This window comes from Garra rufa, chromosome 19 (assembly GCF_049309525.1).
Source record: "Garra rufa chromosome 19, GarRuf1.0, whole genome shotgun sequence".
NCBI classification, from domain to species: Eukaryota; Metazoa; Chordata; class Actinopteri; order Cypriniformes; family Cyprinidae; genus Garra; species Garra rufa.
This window is the reverse complement of record NC_133379.1, coordinates 40,090,291-40,107,673: the sequence shown is the minus strand read 5'-3', so window position 1 is coordinate 40,107,673 and position 17,383 is coordinate 40,090,291. Positions and strand designations below refer to the sequence as shown.

At 26.0% G+C, this 17,383-nt stretch overlaps 1 protein-coding gene across 1 annotated transcript in view; it reads right to left on the bottom strand.

Annotated features, from left to right (window-relative positions):
- The window catches only part of LOC141292114 (WD repeat-containing protein 7-like), an 80,846-nt gene that overhangs the window by 17,534 nt on the left and 45,929 nt on the right, over window positions 1–17,383 (bottom strand). Inside the window, exons 4-7 of the mRNA XM_073824069.1 lie at window positions 15,421–15,607; window positions 8,103–8,220; window positions 3,319–3,471; window positions 3,143–3,225 (exon numbers count right to left, since the gene is read on the bottom strand). Coding sequence (XP_073680170.1) covers window positions 3,143–3,225; window positions 3,319–3,471; window positions 8,103–8,220; window positions 15,421–15,607 — 541 coding nt within the window. The remainder of the gene's footprint in view (window positions 1–3,142; window positions 3,226–3,318; window positions 3,472–8,102; window positions 8,221–15,420; window positions 15,608–17,383) is intronic.

Sequence of the window (17,383 nt, the reverse complement as noted above, 5' to 3'; positions counted from 1 at the left end):
TACTAATTACTTTGACTTGATTAGAACAGAATTAACTTTACTAACTACTCAATCTAAAGATGAACTGTAATACTCACTGCTTTACTCATCAATTCATTTATACAATCTTAACATGATAGTTAATGATCGTATAGAAACCATATTTAGTGTTTTGTTAAATTATAATTGTTTATTTGCAAAAACATAACTCTTTTCATTTTTATTATGTTTTCATGTTTTTATTGTGTTTTATTGTGTTTGTTAGCTGTATTTTTTTTAGTTATTTTTACTTAATGAAAATAAATAAATGAATGCACAATGAAAAACATGATTTTTGAAAATTCTTGTCTGTTTTTGTAAATTTCATTTATAGCAGTTGTACCAAAAATAAAACTATTTAAAAAGATTGTTGTTAACTGAAATAAAGTTGCAATAAAATAACACAAAATATAAATATGAAAAGAAAAACTAAATAGAAATTAGAAATGCTGCCTTGGCAACTAACTGAAATAAGGTAAATTATTAAAATTACTAACTTAAATCTAAATAAAATATAAAAATAAATAAATGTAGAAAAAAAAAACACTAATAAAAATAACGTAACCACATAAAAATTACTAAAATAAATTTAGAATTTAAAAAACAAACAACAACAATGATAATAAAAATAAAACTATGTAAGAAAAATACCAAACTAAAATAAAAATAATAATAACATAATAATATATATAGAAAAAAATAAAAGAAAAAAGGTATTAAAAAAGAAAACCATTAGGATAAAAAAGGATATTAAGTAAAGATTATGTTCCATTAAGATATTTAGTAAATTTCCTACCATAAATATGTCAAAACTTAATTTAAATTAGTAATATGCACCGCTAAGAACTTCATTTGAACAACTTTAAAGGCGATTTTATTATATTATATATACTGTTATGCATTAAATACTTCCAAAAAGTAATAGAAAATTCAGTTTACCATTTTTAATTAGCTCATTGTTTTACAAAAAAATGTTTTTTTAATAAACTGCATTAAATTATATTGTATTATAAAAAACTTTAAAAAGATTAACTTCTTTAAAATATATACTTTTATGCATAAAAATCTCTTCAAAAAGTAATAAATAAAATGAATAATTTAATAACAATATTATATTATATACTAGATAAAAAAAAAAACTCTTTAAAAGGATATACTTTTTAAAAACTATATATAATAAACAATAAATTTAAATAAAACAAAACAAAAACTGTTCTATTAAGATATTTAGTAAATTTCCTACCATAAATATGTCAAAACTTAATTTTAAATCAGTAATATGCATTGCTAAGAACTTCATTTGAACAACTTTAAAGGCGATTTTATTATATTATATATACTGTTATGCATTAAATACTTCCAAAAAGTAATAGAAAATTCAGTTTACCATTTTTAATTAGCTCATTGTTTTACAAAAAAAATAAATGTTTTTTTTAATAAACTGCATTAAATTATATTGTATTATACATTTTTTTTTTTAAAAAGATGAACTTTTTTAAAATATATACTTTTATGCATAAAAATCTCTTCAAAAAGTAATAAATAAAATGAATAATTTAATAACAATATTATATTATATTATATACTGGATAAAAAAAAACTCTTTAAAAGGATGAACTTTTTAAAAACTATATATAATAAACAATAAATTTAAATAAAACAAAACAAAAACTGTTCTATTAAGATATTTAGTAAATTTCCTACCATAAATATGTCAAAACTTAATTTTAAATTAGTAATATGCATTGTTAAGAACTTCATTTGGACAACTTTAAAGGCGATTTTATTATATTATATATACTGTTATGCATTAAATACTTCCAAAAAGTAATAGAAAATTCAGTTTACCATTTTTAATTAGCTCATTGTTTTACAAAAAAAAAATTATAAACTGCATTAAATTATATTGTGTTATAAAAAAAACTTTAAGATGATGAACTTTTTTAAAATATATACTTTTATGCATAAAAATCTCTTCAAAAAGTAATAAATAAAATGAATAATTTAATAACAATATTATATTATATCATATACTGGATTAAAAAAAACTTTAAAAGGATAAACTTTTTAAAAACTATATATAATAAACAATAAATTTAAAACAAAACAAAAAAGTAAAGTTAAGTAAAGATCATGTTCTGTTAAGATATTTTGTAAATTTCCTACCATAAATATGTCAAAACTTAATTTTAAATTTTTAATTAGCTCATTGTTTTACAATTTTTTTTTTAATAAACTGCATAAAATTATATTGTATTATAAAAAAAAAACTTTAAAAAGATGAACTTTTTTAAAATATATACTTTTATGCATAAAAATCTCTTCAAAAAGTAATAAATAAAATGAATAATTTAATAACAATATTATATTATATTATATACTGGATAAAAAAAAAAACCTCTTTAAAAGGATGAACTTTTTAAAAACTATATATAATAAACAATACATTTAAATAAAACAAAACAAAAACTGTTCTATTAAGATATTTAGTAAATTTCCTACCATAAATATGTCAAAACTTAATTTTAAATCAGTAATATGCATTGCTAAGAACTTCATTTGAACAACTTTAAAGGCGATTTTATTATATTATATATACTGTTATGCATTAAATACTTCCAAAAAGTAATAGAAAATTCAGTTTACCATTTTTAATTAGCTCATTGTTTTACAAAAAAAATGTTTTTTTAATAAACTGCATTAAATTATATTGTATTATAAAAAAAACTCTAAAAGATGAACTTTTTTAAAACATATACTTTTATGCATAAAAATCTCTTCAAAAAGTAATAAATAAAATAAATAATTTAATAACAATATTATATTTTTAAAAACTATATATAATAAACAATACATTTAAAACAAAACAAAAAAGTTAAGTTAAGTAAAGATCATGTTCTGTTAAGATATTTTGTAAATTTCCTACCATAAATATGTCAAAACTTAATTTTAAATTAAATTAAAGGCGATTTTTTGCACCCGCAGATTCCAAATATTGTCCTAACAAACTATACATCAATGAAAAGCTTATTTATTCAGCTTTCAGATGATGTATAAATCTCAATTTCAAAAAATTGACCCTTATGACCCACATGTACACACTAATTCATAAACACACACTGACCTGCAGATGGCTGGGAAACATTCGGACAGGCCTTTCTTTTTGACCAGAGATCCCTCAATACAGTACATGATGATGTCCATCACCTGCAGGACACACGTGTTTCTGTCGGTCACTTTACGTCTGCATTATGTCTGCTATAGTGTATTTGTGTTAGAGTTTAGCACATGTCTGCGCACCTCCACCAGCAGGTCCACCACATCAGACGGCATTTTCTCGATGAGGATCTCGATGACGCGCAGGATTTCGGTTTTGGCGCGAGCCAGAGTCGTGGTGTGAACGTTCTGCTGAGACTGAGAGCCCTGGGACTGCATCGCTGTGTGTCTGTGAACCTAAACACACACAAAAACACAAATACACACATCACAGCAATGAAAAACCCAGACTAAAGGAGACCTTCAGTGAGTTTTGTGGTTTTATGTCCTCATCAGTGTTGTGTTGTGTTGTGTTGTGTGCATCATGTGGATTTTTATACTTACATCTTAGTGTGTCATCAAAAAAAAAAAAAACTCTTGAAGGATGACTTTTTTGAAAACTCTATATATATTAAATAATTTTATTAAATTATATATAGTTTTATGCATAAAACAGTCTTCAAAAAGTAACAGAAAATTCAGTTTAACATTTTTATTTTATTATATGTGACCCTGGACCACAAAACCAGTCATAAGGTTAAATTTTACAAAACTGAGATGTATACATCATATGAAAGCTCAATAAATAAGCTTTCTATTGATGTATAGTTTGTTAGGATAGGACAATATTTGGCCGAGATACATCTATTTGAAAATCTGGAATCTGAGGGTGCAAAAAAATCAAAATACTGAGAAAAACACCTTTAAAATTGTCCAAATTAAGTTCTTAACAATGCATATTACTAATCAAAAATTACATTTTGATATATTTATAGTAGGGATTTTACAAAAAATCTTCATGGAACATGAACTTTACTTAATTTCTTAATGATTTTTGGCATAAAAGAAAAATCAAAAATTTTGACCCATGCAATGTATTTTTGGCTATTGCTACAAATATACCCCAGCGACTTAAGACTGGTTTTGTGGTCCAGGGTCACATATATTATATTATATATTTTTCATCATGTGTATTTTTTTACTTACATCTTTGTGCATCATCAAAAAAAAAAACTCTTTAAGGATGACCTTTTTGAAAACTCTCTATATAAAAGAATTTTATTCAATTATATATAGTTTTATGCATAAAACAATCTTCAAAAAGTAACAGAAAATTCAGTTTAACATTTTTATTTAATTAACAAATTTTTCTACTACTTTTTAAAAAAATGAATACATATAATAAACAATAATATATAATATTAATAATATTATACTGAATAAAAAACATTTTAAAAGCTATATAATATATAATAAATTATTATATTATACTGTATAAAAATTCTTTAAAAGGATGAACTTTTTAAAAACTATATATACTTTTATTTTATATTAGTTAATTTCTCTACAAATTAAAAAAAAGGAATAACAATTTTAATAAACAATATTATATTATGTTATATTATACTGTATAAAAATTCTTTAAAAGGATGAACTTTTTAAAATCTACATATAATTAACAATATTATATTATACTGGATAAAAACTCTTTAAAGGATGAACTTTTTGAAAACTGTATATAATAAACAATATTATAATATACTATACTATACTATACTATATTATATATATATATATATATATATATATATATATATATATATATATATATTAGATTTTTTTAATATTTTGGAGATTTCTCTTGAGATTTATTAGTGATATATATATTTTTGGTGATTATTTGGAGATATTTTGGAGATTAAAAAAATATTATTAATAATATTATTATTATTATTAAAATTATTTTTTTTATTGTTATTTCAGAGATTGTAGATTTTTTGAGATTATTATATTATACTGGATAAAAAAAACTGTAAAAGGATTTTAAAAAACTATATATATTAAATAATTTTATTTTTTATATTATATATACACAGTTATACATACCAAATCTCTTCAAAAAGTAATAATTAATTTTAGCTTTTTTAATTAGCTAACTGTTCTACTAATTTAATCAAATGAAAAACAATTTTAATAAACAATATGAATTTTGAAGACTTTAAGTAAATTTTAGTTTATAATAATTATTATATTAAATTTGTTTTAGATTAGTTTATAGATTTGTTGGAGATTTTAGTGATATATATATTTTTAGTGATTTTTTTTTTAAAGATATTTTGGAGTTTTTTTAGTGATGTTTTAGAGATTATTTAGTTGGAGATTTTTTTTAAATATTTTTTGGAGATTATTATATTATATTGGATAAAAAAAGTATTTAAATGATAACTTTTTAAAAACTAAATATATATATTAAATTATTTTATTACTTTATATGTGACCCTGGACCACAAAACCAGTCATAAGGTTAAATTTTACAAAACTGAGATGTATACATCATATGAAAGCTCAATAAATAAGCTTTCTATTGATGTATAGTTTGTTAGGATAGGACAATATTTGGCCGAGATACATCTATTTGAAAATCTGGAATCTAAGGGTGCAAAAAAATCTAAATACTGAGAAAATCACCTTTAAAGTTGTCCAAATTAGGTTCTTAACAATGCATATTACTAATCAAAAATTACATTTTGATATGTTTACAGTAGGAATTTTACAAAAAATCTTCATGGAACATGATCTTTACTTAATTTCCTAATGATTTTTGGCATAAAAGAAAAATCAATAATTTTGACCCATACTATGTATTTTTGGCTATTGCTACAAATATACCCCAGCGACTTAAGACTGGTTTTGTGGTCCAGGGTCACATATAGTTTTATGCATAAAACAGTCTTCAAAAAGTAACAGAAAATTCAGTTTAACATTTTTATTTTATTATATAATATATTATATATTTTTCATCATGTGTATTTTTTACTTACATCTTTGTGCATCATCATCAAAAAAAAAAAAAAAAACTCTTTAAGGATGACCTTTTTGAAAACTCTCTATATAAAATAATTGTATTCAATTATATATAGTTTTATGCATAAAACAATCTTCAAAAAGTAACAGAAAATTCAGTTTAACATTTTTATTTAATTAACAAATTTTTCTACTACTTTTAAAAAAAATGAATACATATAATAAACAATAATATATAATATTAATAATATTATACTGAATAAAAAACATTTTAAAAGCTATATAATATATAATAAATTATTATATTATACTGTATAAAAATTCTTTAAAAGGATGAACTTTTTAAAAACTATATATACTTTTATTTTATATTAGTTAATTTTTCTACAAATTAAAAAAAAGGAATAACAATTTTAATAAACAATATTATATTATATTATATTATATTATACTGTATAAAAACTCTTTAAAGGATGAACTTTTTGAAAACTGTATATAATAAACAATATTATAATATATTATACTATACTATATATATATATATATATATATATATATATATGTATAATTATTTTATTATATATACTTTCATGCAGAAAAATCTCTTCAAAAAGTAATAGAAAATTCAGTTTATTATTTTAAATTAGCTCATTTATCTACTCATGTAAAAAATGAATAATTTTAATAAACATTATATTATATTATATTATATTGGATAAAAAACTCTTTAAAAGGATAAACATATATATATATTAGATTAGATTTTTTATTATTTAGGAGATTTCTCTTGAGATTTATTAGTGATATATATATTTTTGGTGATTATTTGGAGATATTTTGGAGATAAAAAAAATATTATTAATATTATTATTAAAATTATTATTATTTTTTTATTGTTATTTCAGAGATTGTAGATTTTTTGAGATTATTATATTATACTGGATAAAAAAAACTGTAAAAGGATTTAAAAAAAACTATATATATTAAATTATTTTATTTTTTATATTATATATACACAGTTATACATACCAAATCTCTTCAAAAAGTAATAATTAATTTTAGCTTTTTTAATTAGCTAACTGTTCTACTAATTTAATAAAATGAAAAACAATTTTAATAAACAATATGAATTTTGAAGACTTTAAGTAAATTTTAGTTTATAATAATTATTATATTAAATTTGTTTTAGATTAGTTTGTAGATTTGGTGGAGATAGATTTTAGTGATATATATATTTTTAGTGATTTTTTTTTTTTTTTTTAGATATTTTTTAGTGATGTTTTAGAGATTATTTAGTTGGAGATTTTTTTTAAATATTTTTTGGAGATTATTATATTATATTGGATAAAAAAGTATTTAAATGATAACTTTTTAAAAACTAAATATATATATTAAATTATTTTATTACTTTATATGTGACCCTGGACCACAAAACCAGTCATAAGGTTAAATTTTACAAAACTGAGATGTATACATCATATGAAAGCTCAATAAATAAGCTTTCTATTGATGTATAGTTTGTTAGGATAGGACAATATTTGGCCGAGATACATCTATTTGAAAATCTGGAATCTGAGGATGCAAAAAAATCTAAATACTGAGAAAATCACCTTTAAAGTTGTCCAAATTGAGCTCTTAACAATGCATATTACTAATCAAAAATTACATTTTGATATGTTTACAGTAGGAATTTTACAAAAAATCTTAATGGAACATGATCTTTACTTAATTTCCTAATGATTTTTGGCATAAAAGAAAAATCAATAATTTTGACCCATGCAATGTATTTTTGGCTATTGCTACAAATATACCCCAGCGACTTAAGACTGGTTTTGTGGTCCAGGGTCACATATATACTTTTATACATACATAGAAAATTTTATTTGCTTATTTTTACTACTAATTTAATAAAACGAATAACAATTTTAATAAACCACATGAAATTTGTAGACTTTTTTGGTAAATGAGACACCTACGAGTCGTAATGAATGTGTGATAAAAGAGTAAATGAGAAATGTTGTGACCTCTCGTGCGATGGTGGTGATGAAGGCGGGCGGTCTGGCGGTGGCGATCAGCGAGAGGGCGTGGCGGGCCGATCGGGCCGAATCGGCGGCGGGGCTCAGAGGAAGACCCATTGAGATGCTAAACACACAAATATAGAGTCAAACCATTAGACACACATTATAATGTGAGCCCGGGGTCAATGGAGTCACTCACACACATCACAGAACACACACACGCTCATCTACATCTGGAAGAAGAGGCCCCGTGTTAACAAATCACCCCAGTCTGTGTGTGTGTGTGTGTGTGTGTGTGTGTGTGTGTGTGTGTGTGTGTGTTTGTGTGTGTGAATATGCATCAGGACACACAGAGAGACTCATGCATGACAGCATGTGATCAAAGTGTGTCAGGACTTTAATGTTCCTTGTGACACGCTTGGCTGAAACATGCTAACATACCCTCAACCAAAACCCTGCTGACCCACAGATAGATAGAGAAAGAGAAGGAGAGAGAAAGAGAGAGAGAGAGACAATTAACTAACCGGCTCAAGAAACAACTGGCCAGATGAAATACACTGTGTGAAAAAAATACAGAATTATTCATGAAAATAAATGCTTTTATTTTATGCATGAGTGCATCATGAGCGCAACTTATTGGCAATGAAAAAGAAAAATCTAATATTTCTGAAACAACTTTTTCCTTTTACTGATTCATGATTTAATTATAAAGGTAAATTTAAAGGTTTTCATTTCTGATATATATATATATATATATATATATATATATATATATATATATATATATATATATGTGACCCTGGACCACAAAACCAGTCTTAAGTCGCTGGGGTATATTTGTAGTAATAGCCAAAAATACATTGCATGGGTCAAAATTTTTTATTTTTCTTTTATGCCAAAAATCATTAGGAAATTAAGTAAAGATCATGTTCCATGAAGATTTTTTTGTAAAATTCCTACTGTAAACATATCAAAATGTAATTTTTGATTAGTAATATGCATTGTTAAGAACCTAATTTGGACAACTTTAAAGGTGATTTTCTCAGTATTTTGATTTTTTTGCACCCTCAGATTTCTGATTTCAAATAGATGTATCTCAAGACAAATATCGTCCTATCCTAACAAACCATACATCAATAGAAAGCTTATTTATTGAGCTTTCATATGATGCATAAATCTCAGTTTTGTCAAAATTTAATGTCAAATTTAACCTTATGACTGGTTTTGTGGTCCAGGGTCACACACACATATATACTATATATATATTTATGTGACCAAAAATACAATGTTTAGCTCCTTATCGATCTGTGTGTATATATATATATATATATATATATATATATATATATATATATTTTTTTTTTTTTTTTAAAGGATTAGTTCACTTTCAGAACAACAATGCACAGATAATGTACTCACCCCCTTGTCATCCAAGATGTTCATGTCTTTCTTTCCTCAGTCGTAAAGAAATTATGTTTTTTTGAGGAAAACATTTCAGGATCTCTGTCTTTATAAATGGATATGGATGGTGCCCCGAGGTTTGAACTTCTGAAATGCAGTTTAAATGCAGCTTCAAAAGGCTCTAAACAATCCCAGCCGAGGAGGAAGGGTCTTATCTAGCGAAACGAATTGACAATTTATATACTTTTTAACCTCAAATGCTCGTCTTGTCTCATCTCTGCGCAGTGCATGCGAAGTCTGTGTGATTCAGGTAAATACAGTTAGGGTACGTCTAAAAACTCCCATCTCATTTTCTTACCTAACTTCAAAATCACCTTAGATTGCTGCAAAAGTACCGACATAGTGTTTACAAAGAGAACATACAAAGAAACACAAACTCCCTTTACAAAAAAAGGGTAAAAACAGCATTATAAGACGATTTTGACATTGAAGACATAAACGAGATGGGAGTTTTTCAACATCCCCTAACTGTATTGACCTGGATTCGACTGACTACATTTGAGGTTAAAAAGTATATAAATTGTCAATTTGTTTCAAAAATAACCAATCGTTTCGCTAGATAAGACCCTTCCTCCTCGACTGGGATCGTTTAGAGCCTTTTGAAGCTGCATTTAAACTGCATTTCAGAAGTTCAAACTCCATATCCATTATAAAGAGAGAAATCCTGAAATGTTTTCCTCAAAAAAACACAACTTCTTTACAACTGAGGAAAATGAATCTTGGATGACAAGGGGGTGAGTACATTATCTGTGCATTGTTGTTCTGAAAGTCAACTAATCCTTTAATTATTTATTTAAAATAAAATGTAAAATGTAAAATTTTAATTTAAAGATAATAAAGAAATAAAATAAAATTTAATTTTGGTCAAACAAAATAAAATCTATAAATAAAATACATAAATAAATAATGAAAAAGAGAAAGTGAGCATGTGAATTCACTCAGATGTCTTCGCTGACAGGAGTATTCCTAAAATCACAAATTTTCTGCGCAGAAACTCAATCCATGTCGATAAATCCTGTTCAAAGGCAGTGAGATCTCGCTCACAGCTTGTGTTTTAATGAACACAGCGCAGGTTTGCAGAGGAACACAGCGTTACGTAAACCATCTTAACATGCCTGATCTCCTGAGATGTGCTGTAAATGTGTTGAAGCTCCTCTGGATGTTCAGACTTCAGTCTGAACGAAAGAACAAAGACCTGCTTTCTATGAGCTTTCAGGGTGTTTCCTACAATTTAATGCAAGTTTCTGACAAAGGAAGGTTTGATGATACACAAACAACGTTTTAAAAACAAAGAAAAGGAAAATATATATAAAAAAATTACAATATATTTAATTTTCTTTTCAGTTGTGTGTGACTACGATTGATCTGTTTACGTTTGTTTCTGACTTGCATTTGAAGCTCAAATTCTGCATTTAAATAAACTAAATGCTTAACATTTACAAGAAAGCTTTTCAGGCTCATTTGACTGACTTCTATGTAATATGAGTAACTTTTAGCTTTACAAACTAGCATTTCAAAGTATCTTTAACACTGTGTGTGTGTGTGTGTGTAATTGAGCTAATGAATGAGTCTCTAAAGCCGAGCGCTTCCTCGATTCGTCAATATCTGATCAATCACTTTGATCTCAGGAGCGTCAGCATAAAATATGAGCCACTGGAGAGAAAGAAAGAGATGGAGAATATCCGAGAGGAGGAAGATGCAGGGTGTTTTCTTTATACCTTTGAACCTTTTGTCCTTTATTTTATTTTATTTTATTATTATTATTTTTTTTTATTAAGGTCAGTGACTGGCGATCTTTAACCTTTAGGAAATGTTCCAAAAGATCAGGTGATGGTTGTTGTTGAAAAAAAAAAAAGCCCTATGAAATCCACTTTCCATTAGAATTGTTTTGGATTTTAGTTTTTTTCCATATATTTTTTTTTGGATTCCATTTTAATGTAATTTAATGTAATTCCATTTAAGTAACATTTAATAAATCACTTTGTTATTTTATTTTATTTAATTTTTTATTTAATTTTTTTATTATTATTATTATTTTTTTTTTTATTAAGGTCAGTGACTGGCGATTTTTAACCTTTAGGAAATGTTCCAAAAGATCAGGTGATGGTTGTTGTTGAAAAAAAAAAAAAAAAGCCCTATGAAATCCATTTTCCATTAGAATTGTTTTGGATTTTAGTTTTTTCCATATTTTTTTTTTTTTTTTTTTGGATTCCATTTTAATGTAATTTAATGTAATTCTATTTAAGTAACATTTAATAAATCACTTTATTTAATTTAATTTAATTTTTTTTTTATTATTATTATTATTTTTTATTTTTTTATTAAGGTCAGTGACTGGTGATCTTTAACCTTTAGGAAATGTTCCAAAAGATCAGGTGATGGTTGTTGTTGAAAAAAAAAAAAAAGCCCTATGAAATCCATTTTCCATTAGAATTGTTTTGGATTTTAGTTTTTTCCATAAATTTTTTCTTTGGATTCCATTTTAATGCAATTTAATGTAATTCCATTTAAGTAACATTTAATAATCAAAAAGCATTTAAGCCAATAATTAATACATTTAATTAAACCTGCTTTGTTTCTTTGTTTTTTTAATCTGCCTCTCGTTATTTCTTTTGATTTGGGGTATTTTGTTATGTTTCTTTGTTAAAGTTTAAGTTGTCATCTTGTTTATTTTCCTCATTCTTTGCTTTAGTATTTGTATTGATTTTGATGACAACCTTTGCGTTTTCCCCCAAGAGTTTTGGACAGGTAATATGTCACATGACATACATCTTGCAACATCTAGCGATCTTTATATATAGACACACTGCATTTGTATCTTTTGTTTGGCAGGTTTACAGTAGGTAAGTGCATCTAGAAACGCAGCAGACTCTGAAGACTTGCTTTGATTGTTTTCTTTTCACTTAGGTTAGAGGTTTATATTGAGTTAGATTGATTTTGTTTTGTTATTTTCTTTTCGTTAGCGCCACTTATGTCCAATTCTCTTGTGCGGGTTTATTATCTTTTTTTTTTGTTATTTTTCTGTGTAAATATTGTATATAATTTACTCTTTACTCTTTTGTTGTTAAGTCTTTTCATCATCATTATTCATTATCATCATTATTGTTATTTTCAGTTTTTTCCTTAATTTTGTCAAATAAATTATCCTTAGTTGGCATTTAATTTCGGTTTGCTTTTTGTCTTTTTACACCTGCACATCAAAACTGGTCACAATCTAAATGTTACAACTTCCAACCCTAGATTGAGAGCAACAAGCACACACAATTTACTAACATTTTTTATGAATGTATGTATTTATTTTATATTTTCAGGGCCCTGAAATTAATGTATTGTTTTCCTAAATTTTATGCATTCATATACTTTTTTAAAAAAACTAATTTTTTATTTTTTTCTGGTTTCCGTTTTATGTCTAATTGTAATTTTTGTACTCATTAGGCATGTCTATTTTATCGAAAGACTGGGTTGTTTGATTAAACTGTAATTTTAATAATTTGTAATATATTTATATATATATAAATATATTACAAATTATTAAAATTACAGTTTTACATTTTACATTTTTTTTTTTTTTTTGGTACAGTTAACTTTTCTGACTTTTTTTCCATAAATCAGTGAAAATATTTTCTCTTTCTCTTTGTTTCTTTATCTTTTTCCTGTGTAAAGAAGAATTTATTTGATTTATTTTTGCATCATGCTGTTGAAATAGAGAAAATAAATAATTTAATAATCTAATATGCAAATAATCTAATTTGCAAACTTATTTTAACCATCTGATTATATTTCTGGCCTCTGGTCTTTGTAACTGCACTTGTACAGATTTCATAAAACATTGAGCCGAATGAAGTCCATCAGTGACTAAAGCTGCTGAACGGAAACAGCGAAAGCATCGCTCTCATCCAGCGCCTCACTTCCTGTCTCTCTCCAACTAAAGGTCTTCCAGTGCCTCTAAATGGATTTGCCGTTTCAAAAGCAGATAACGTTGCCCTGCTTCAGTCTGGGGGTCAAAGAAAAAACGTCATCTTCATCATAATCATCATCATCGTCGTCCGGCTCAACAGAAAGAGGGGAAGACTCACGTATACGGCGCTCGCAATCACGGCTGAAAAATGAGCGCCATTTGTCTCTAAGGGCATTAGCACGCGCTCCACGCAGACATATTTGTACTCATAATAAATTTTTTTAGGGTCGGGTTTCGTCTTAACGAGGTGAGCGCGGGCCGGGGGGGTCAGGCTGGACGGTAACCTGGTTTGCGGGCGTTTGGATGCGGAGGTGAAGGCCCAGACGTATGGGTTTCCTCTTACGGTTGGAGGTCTCCACCATCCTGAGGACGAGACATCATTACATCATATTAATGGGCTCCAATCGCATTAAAACCTGCCTCTCGTCTGTCAGGGGGAAACGCCGGCGCGTTCAGGACAATCTGGAGGAAACGGCACAGCAGCTGTGAAGGATTTTAGATGCCCCATGATATCCATTACAGTTCTCACTAAATTGTATTTTAATATTTATAGATTCTAGTCTTTCCCATTTAAAATTTTCTGGATTTCATTTTAATGGTTAAATATTTTTTTGTAATCAAAAACCATGTCTAATTAATTGGAAGCATACAACTTGATTGATTAATTGATTTTTTCCCTTTGATTGCCCTTTGAAACCTATTTTATTTTTCCCAAATACCATTTTCTTTACCCCATGTTGTTGTTCCTGGATTGCATTTTATCTCAGTTTTAAATTTTAATCTTATTTCCTGAAAAACTTTATTTATTATATTATTTATTATAATATTTATTATTTGAAATAATTAAATCTATTTTATTTTTATTAAAATTTCAGGTCTTAATTTTTTTTTGTCTGGATTACATTTTAATGATTAAAAGAAATTGTAGTAAATCAAAAACCATGTCTAATTAATTGAAAGCATAACAATTTATTGATTTTTAATTAATTTATTAATTGATTTTTTAATTTACTGGGCACTGTGAAATCTATTTTATTTTTTCCAAATTCCATTTTTTTTTCCCATTTTAATGTTCCTGGATTGCATTTTATCTCAGTTTTCTATTTTTTATTAATTTTTTTTTACTAAAAAAAAAAAACATGCCTAATTTCCTGAAAAGCTTAATTTATTATTTAAAATAATTAAATCTATTTAATTTTTTCCAAAATTTCAGATTTTTAATTAAAAAAAATTTAATATATTAAAAAAGAGTTTTTAAAAATTAACTATATATCTTTAAAATATATAAATAAATGTAATTTGAATAATCTTTAATAATATATATTGTCAAATTTGTAAATGTAACGACCAAAAAGGATATCAAATCGATGGAATTCATAAAAAATTAAGTTTAATCTTAAATCTTTCAAATTAAATAATATCTTTTTCCATAAGTCTGTGTTGAATTTTTCTGCATTAGAAATCCAATTCACTATCAAAAATAGCGGGTATTAAATGAAAGCATAAAACATGAACAATTTAATTATTATTTAAACGATTTAATTAATATAAACTAAACTAAATGAACAATTCCTTTACTTAACAAAGTACTGCATACCAGAGGTTTAAAATTGATGTGATATTCCTTTAAAATAAAGTTTTAATAATATTTATGATTATTATTAATACACTGAGAAGTACTGTACAATACTGCATTTCTGTCATAATTTCTTCAAGTTAAACCGAACTTTTTTTTTTGACAGGTTGTAGTGAAGATCTCTGAGTTTCTGTGAGTATCTGATGTGACTCTCAGATCTCTCTGGAGATGAAGTTGATGACTTATGATTAGATTTATTCAACTAAACTATGTCAAATTCCCCGAGATTCAGTGTTGTACAGTAAAGTGCATGCAGATGTGATTCTCACTTGCACAGCTGCTTCTCGGCGTCGGCGCAGAGCTCCAGCAGCCCCATGAGAACCGCCGACACGTCCATATACGGCTCCCACACTGTGAACCCGCGGCCAATCAGATCGATGGCTGTGCGGCGGATGGTGCTGTGGGCCGGCAGCTTGGGACTCGACGGCTGGAGGAGGAGGAACGTCAGAGCTTTACCTGAGAGACAGACAGAGAGAGACGGTTATTAATATCCATATTGAGCGGAGCCGTTATCAGGACCGTCTGCAGGTCTGTAGGCAGAAATATTGATGCTCAGCTGATATAACATCACTCACTACACACATCAACATAATGACACATGCATCTCAACACTGAAGAAAAGTGGGAGTCAAAGTCTGATTTTAAAACTAGAGCTGCAATACAATTAGTCGCGATTAATCGATTCAAAATAAAAGTTTGCATACTATATGTGTGTGTACTTATTATGTATATATAAATACACACACATACATGAATTATATACAACTGTTCACAAACTAATATTTACAATTTTTTTTTTTTTTTTTTAAATATACATATATGGGTGTGTATTTATATGCATAAGAAATATACACAGTACACACACATATGTGACCCTGGACCACAAAACCAGTCATAAGGTAAAATTTTACAAAACTGAGATGTATACAACATGTGAAAGCTCAATAAATAAGCTTCCTATTGATGTATGGTTTGTTAGGATAGGACAGTATTTGGAAAATCTGGAATCTGAGGGTGCAAAAAAATCAAAATACTGAGAAAATCACCTTTAAAGTTGTCCAAATTAAGTTCTTAACAATGCATATTACTAATCAAAAATTACATTTTGATATATTTATAGTAGGAATTTTACAAAAAATCTTAATGGAACATGATCTTTACTTAATTTCCTAATGATTTTTGGCATAAAAGAAAAATCTATAATTTTGACCCATACTATGTATTTTTGGCTATTGCTACAAATATACCCCAGCGACTTAAGACTGGCTTTGTGGTCCAGGGTCACATATAGTATGCAAACATAAACTTTTATGTTGAATCGATTAATCGTAACCAATCATTTTGCAGATCTAGTTTAAACCCAAAAAATAAACCAAAGTAAATGTTAAAGTTTAAAGCAAATCAGCAATTTAAGTAAACAAAAACAAAAACATGCAAATATTTAAAAAAAAGTAAACAAAATAAATATTTAAAATAAATGTATTATTATTATTATTTTTTTTTTTTGGTTATTAAGGGAACTGACAAGCCAAATCTGTAGAAGAAACCCTTAAGATAAAATGTAAATATTTTTGTACAAAAATATAAAATATTATTTTCCCCCATTTATTATCTTGACATAATTAATGAAGTTTAGTGGAAAACCTTAAAAAAAAAAAAAGAAATGTAAAAAAACATTAAATTTAAAACATTATAAACATTACAAATTACATTTAAACGCTAATTTTAGTATGCCTGGTTATTATTTTTTAATTTTGTAATTCCTATAGCACTAACCAACCAAGCAATAAGCAATTTAGTGAAAAAATGTTTAAAATAAATAAATAATTAGAAATTAAACATTAAAAAACTGAATACATATTTTAAATAAAAATATGTAAAAATATGTATTTTCATTTATTATCTTGAAATGAAGTTCACTAGAAAACCTTAAAATAAAGGTTACTTTTTTAACAACAAATTTATATATATATATATATATAAAAAAATGATGCCTAGATCACAACTAAAACACATTATTACAGCATAAGTAAATTAGTAAAAAATAATTAATAAAAAAAAAAAAGTTAAATTTAAAAAAAGTTAAAGTTAATTTAATAAATTAAATATTACCCCCCCCCAATTTATTATCCTATATATATATATATATATAAAAATAAATGTAGATTTTTTGTTTTCATTTAAGAGCTAGGATCTGGAAAAGACAAGGCAAGGCATGTGTAGTTATACTAG